Source organism: Pseudoliparis swirei, chromosome 1 (genome assembly GCF_029220125.1).
Source record: "Pseudoliparis swirei isolate HS2019 ecotype Mariana Trench chromosome 1, NWPU_hadal_v1, whole genome shotgun sequence".
NCBI lineage: Eukaryota > Metazoa > Chordata > Actinopteri > Perciformes > Liparidae > Pseudoliparis > Pseudoliparis swirei.
The window spans coordinates 9,143,241-9,149,240 of record NC_079388.1 but is presented as its reverse complement, the minus strand read 5'-3'; the positions used below and the strand labels follow the sequence as shown (position 1 = coordinate 9,149,240).

Below are 6,000 nucleotides of genomic sequence, written 5' to 3'. Positions count from 1 at the left end.
GAATGCTTTTCAGATCAAGATGCTTGTTTAATCGTCCTTAATCTAGAAGCTATCGGAATGCTTTTATATGTTTGTCTTTCCGACATCGGTGCCAGTCTGGCGCCGTTTGTTTTGTCAGAAAAGGGACGATTCACCGAGCGCCAACGAAGCTCCGACAATCACAGGGACGTCTCTTAACACTCCACTGATCCCAGCAGGGGGAATTCCTCCACGGGGAGGTCAGACTGCAGGGGTCAGCTACTGGAGCAATTATGGGTTCAATGTCTTGCTCAAGAGCACTTCAGCAGGGGAGATCGGGCCTCAGCCGAGGGACACGTGACGAGTCACGACACCACCCTGCTGCGAAAGAGTAACCCGAGGAAAAAAGAAAACTGAAATTCAAACTCAATATAATGTCCTCTTCTGTGATGACTGACATAAACACTTTGGGATGCGGTAAAAAGTTTCCCAAGCAGGTTGAGAAGGACTCGACTTTTCACGTTTTTTCTCTCGAAAAAAACGAGTCGGAATCGCTCAATCGGAGCAAATATGCTGATTCTTGATGAGTGAGAGCCAAAAAACGCCGAGCTGTCACCTTTCCACGACGCACGTTGTCAGTTGTAATGCGTGTGGAATATCCCAAACGGGTCTAAATGTGGTCAAAATGGTGTCATTTGTTTTTCAAACCAAAAGTAATATTCCTAGCAGACAATGAGACTGCTGTGGACTGTCACACAGCGTAAAGCCACACGTGGGTCATAACACACACACACACACATAGACACACACACACACACACTCACAAGCCCATCCGCCAGTACCTCCACAGACGGACACACACAGCTCAGAATGACTGCAAACAGGTTGTTTGATTATGTTTCTTTTACACTAAACACCGCCTGGATTATACACACGAGTCACACAACCACACAAACCCACGCACGCACTACCTCACACACACTTTTATACTTCTTTCCAGCATGGCTCTGTTTATTTGAGTCTGCGTCCTGATGGGAAATGTGACTGCTCCACAAACAAACTGAACGGCCCGGGACAGTCAACTCTGTCTGCGTGTGTGTGTGTGTGTGTGTGTGTGTGTGTGTGTGTGTGTGTGTGTGTGTGTGTGTGTGTGCAGGTTGGTGAATATCAGCACGTCTTCCATTTTTCCGACAGTCACATGAGAGCACTTACAAGCAGAAAGAATAAAGACTGCCCATTCTCACAAGGGACTGTATGCGTGATGCTTCAGCAGAGGATCAGCAGACTACTAAAAGTCCCCAAGCAGAGTTCCTGTGTTTTGCTTCCTGACTTTGAAAAATATATTATCGATTATCGGCTAATGGATGACTGTATGGATGTTTAATGGCTGCTGGAAGAGTCGATAGCATATCACTATATATTATTTTAGAGCTTTTGTAGCCTCAAGGGAGCCTCTATAAATCGGGTCTATAGAAGAAACTGAGCAGAACACAGAAGTACATTAAAGGCCATCATGAAGGATTAATCTCATGACGTTATAGTAGGAGTGCAACACATAATGCCAGGAAATAGAATAGAGTAAATAGAGTACATAGCACAGCGGTTCAGTTCAGGAACACAATTCTGAAGTTAAATCACCAACATTTATTTCCCCTTTTTTGTCTTCAAAAAAGCAAAAACACAAACAGAGCACAATGAGACACACACACACATACAAACACACACACACACACACACAAGCGCCATCATTTCCTGTAGCGGATATGAAGTGATGTTAAATTATCACCACGGAAAAAATAACTTCAATTCATGCTTTAATTTCCTTACAAAACACACACACACAAACACACTCTCAGAGAAGGCAAACGCAGACCCAGCGCACATAATGAAGTAACAAGCAGGGAAACGCACACACAGATGCACATGTACACTGACACGCATGAATTTACCTGAAGAAAGACGGAAGCAGGAAAATAGGATGCAAAGTAATGAGGACTTTATGGAAATACAGCTGCGTGTGTCTGAGTGTATTGTGTGTATGTGTGTGTGTGTGTGTGTCTTTAAAACGTAATTAGCTCCGTCGGGCAGAAATGTAAACGAGGGGAGCTTTAATGAAACTCTTCTCTGATCTGCTGAAAGCACACGTTCCCGTTTATCTCTCTCGGTTCGTCTCTATTTTCTGTCCTTCCACTCAAATGGAATTGAATGTCACGCATGGGACTTTTAAAACCCTGAAGGTTCACATTCCAGTCTTGCATTATGACCACATAAGATGAACACAATTATATTGTGTTTGTAAGGTCACATATCCACAATGTCTTCCTCTCCCTGCTTGCGTCCATTTATCTACTCTCTGCTGTCCTTGGGGTGGAATTCCCTTTGAAATCGCCGTCTGGGATTTATTAAATGATCCCAGTTTTGGGTCGATTCACATATGTTTGGGTATCTTCACATATGTTTTGGCTCGGAGGCGGACCTTCCTCAGCCCCGCTTAACTCGAAAGACCACCATTACTCAAAGTCTGTCTCATTCCATTTATAAACTCAAATGCTAACCAAAGCTTTTACGTTAATTTCATCTATAAACCTCATACGCTTTCCATCCTTGCCTCATATAGTCACTCAGAATGTCAGAGAATAAAATCAGGCTGAGAAAATGACTTCAATACATTACTTTGAAAACTAATCCTATATATAGCTGGACAATGTCTCAACAAAGTAACACTGTGCTCTAATCATAGAGCCGGCCATTCAAAATAAAATATGTTCTTCAGTCTACGGAGCAAAACGCCTCATAATACTAAGAACTCTGGTTCTGTGTGTGTGTGTGTGTGTGTGTGTGCACGCCTGAAAGCTTCTGTGTGAGATGTGCATCGATCCCTGCGTATCAGGTGAGTTGTACTTTGAGGAAAAGGAGGCAAATGAAAGAAAGAAAAGAAAAAGGGGAGAGACGGATCGATGCAGAAGTGAAAAGAAAGAACAGGTGAGGTGCGGGAGACACACACAAGTGCATATAAAAACAAATAAACACACACACACACACACACACAGAGATGAAACAGGACTTTGTGTCTCTTTAATTCTTGGCTTCCTCCCGACTTACCCACTTCCTGCATCCTCCCACCATCGCTCTCCCTCCATCCCCATCCCTCCACCCCCCCCCCCTCACTCCACTTCTCACATGACATTTACAAAGAGTCAATTTGCATTTGGGCGGATACGCCTTTTATAACTCAGACTCGCAAACAAAACGTCTGCTTTGTGTTGTTAAGTGTCAATATGTGTGTGTGTGTGTGTGTGTGTGTGTATGCGTGTGTGTACTAAGCTACTTCACATGATCCTCTGCATTAGTGTCTCTCCCTTACCCTGCCCATTGATGAGTCATGGTGTGTGTGTTTGTGTGTATGCGGTACATGTGTGTGTTTGCGTTGGACATGTCAGAGCATGCCATGGAAACTGAGCACACATATTGTGTATTGAGGCAAGGGAGAGGAAGATAATAGCAAAGGCAATGTTGAAGTGATGTGTCTTGTTCAGCATCTTCTCGAATAAACTATCCCATCCCAGTCTTCCTCTTTTGTCTTCTCACCTTCACACCATCCCTTGCTTTATTTTCTTTCATGTTCTGGAATGATCCAAAGAAAAGTCACGGAGAGCAGACGTGGTTTTGAAGAGCATCGGGTGCCTCCGGAGGCGGACGTGTTCACACGTGCAGTCGCAGCACGTGGACACGGAACCTGTCATTTGAGCTTCAACCCGCACTGACCCACTGATGGTTGAACCATCGCAAACTTACGGACTTCAAACTGACGGAGGAATCATGTCCATCTCACGTCTGCATGAGTACGGAGTTAGAGTCAGGACAGTGTCAGCTCATCATGACCAACACCTAGGAAGCTGCTTATCTGGGGAACAAAGGGACGCGCTGCACGTTAAGGGGTTAACTTGTTTTATCTCCATCCGACTCTCCCTATCTTCATCTCACTTGTCCTCCCTTTTCTCTCTCACGCATAGTCTCTCTCTCACACACACACACACACACACGGCCCCACCCTCGATAATGAGTAAACCTCTTGCTGCCCCACCCAGCCCAGTCTGCCAAGTTACTGCCAACACCTCACACACACACAGACACACACACGCACACAGACACACACACACACAACAAAATAACCCACAACTCGTACAAAGACGCCATACAGTCAACTCGCACACTAAACTCACAAACACCACTTCACACTCAATTGTACCACTTACATAGACCCATGTGAGTATCCAGAAACCACACACACACACACACACACACACACACACACACACACACACACAGACAGTCTATTCTGATCTAATGTGATCATAGCCAAAAAGCTGTGCAGCGCTGGCAAACCACAGTCTGTTCCTACCAGTCCATGACATCACTGAAGTAAAAAGCATTGTGGCCTGAAAAGTAGGATGAGGGAGCAAACTGACAGGTGGTAACCATGGGAACTGTCAGTTTGCCTCCCCCGTTGCTGTAGCAACAGGCAAGTTTCTCCCTGCTGCGAGTTAAAATCTCATTTTAAAGGGGCGACAAATGCAACTTACGGGCAAGGAAACGACGTCATGGAATTACAGACACATGGACAAGAGCTCAGAGACATGAGGAGTGGCGAGCGTGTGAGGACGCAAAGGACAATCTGCAGAAGGACTCCAAATATGACGGAGGAATTACAGGACTAGTTGAAGCGGCTCTCCGCATGAGGTCTCATCCTCACATCTGAATTCAAAGGGAACGAAGACGAAGGCGTATTCATAGAAGCCCTCAGAGAACCAATGCTCTCAGCAGGTAGAATCTGGCCAGAGAGGTCCGGCTACAAAGGCCTCCCACTCGAGAGTCGCAGCTAAAAGCTCAAATCAGGGCGTTAGTGGGACAAAGGAGACGAGTGGTGAGGAGTGAGAGAATGAGGCGAACGTGAGGCAGAGGGGCGGTGAGAATGAGGGGAGCTGGAGGGAGAGCACACACACTCCACCTTACCCGTAGAAGGGATTGGGACTCCTCTTTAGCGGCTCCTCCTTTCTCCTGGCCTCCTCCACCTCCACTCCCTCCTCCTCCTCCTCCCGTGTACTGCTGAGGCATCCGGCTGGGTTTCTCCGCTCCGCCTCCGCCTGCAGTGGCTCCTCCTGACCTCCCACCTCCATACAGACTGGCATCTCCCAAAAAGGACTTGGTATCTCCCAAAAAGGACTTGGTGTCTCCCAGGTAAACCATGCTCGGCGAAGTCACGCCTCTTTTCTGCTGCGAGGCGTCGTGATTGGCTGAAACAAACGACAAAGAGAGGGGGGAGGAGAAAAGAGAGGGGCTCCCTCCTCCTGCTCCTCGTTCGACTCCCCGTTCAGGTCCCATTCGCTCCTTGGGCACCCAGAGGAGACCGTGGGCCTGCTCACCTCCTCTTTCTCCGAGTCCTCGCGTCTCCCCGAGAACCCAGCCTTTCTCCCGCTCTCTCTCTTTCTCCTCGCCTCCCTCACTTTTCACCACCACACCCGCCTCCTCTCTGCCCCCCTCTGCCAGCCGTCCCTCGGGCGGTGCAAGGGAGTAAAGGAGGCGAAGATCGCCCTTGCTCTCCTCTTTGATGGCCACGGTGGAGGGAGCTGAGCAGCCATTGGCCGAGAGCGTTAACGAAGGCGTCAGTGAGTTGGCTAAGGAGGTCGTCGTCAGTGAGGGAGCGGAGTCCTGGCAGTGGGCCGAGTTAAAATGGTCGAGGAGGGCTGACGAATCGGGTGCTGTGAAGTCACAGCGTCGGCAACGGCAACACGCGTGGACACGCCTGCAGATAGAGGGGGGGGGGCGGAACATTAATTATAATGAAGACAATTAAATTTTTGCACCAACACTCTTTAAACATATAAACATCAATAGTGTATTCTTAGGTCTGTGTGGACAACACTGTGACCCCGACCTCTTGATTTGTATCATTGAATCTTATTTTAACGCAGAACAGTAACACGAATGAGAACGAGCCGAGATGAGCTGAGAGTTAAGATTCACAGTTTGTTTTCCCGTCCG

The 6,000-nt window shown here is 47.4% G+C and overlaps 1 protein-coding gene across 2 annotated transcripts in view; it reads right to left on the bottom strand.

The window, feature by feature from the left end:
- The window catches only part of trps1 (trichorhinophalangeal syndrome I), an 84,165-nt gene that overhangs the window by 37,593 nt on the left and 40,572 nt on the right, over positions 1-6,000 (bottom strand). The window contains exons 6-7 of one of the 2 annotated variants that reach the window (XM_056416841.1): positions 5,382-5,761; positions 4,972-5,252 (exon numbers count right to left, since the gene is read on the bottom strand). In XM_056416841.1, the coding sequence (XP_056272816.1) occupies positions 4,972-5,252; positions 5,382-5,761 (661 nt within the window). Of the gene's footprint in view, positions 1-4,971; positions 5,762-6,000 lie in introns of both variants that reach the window. The other variant, XM_056416833.1, reaches the window with a different exon arrangement.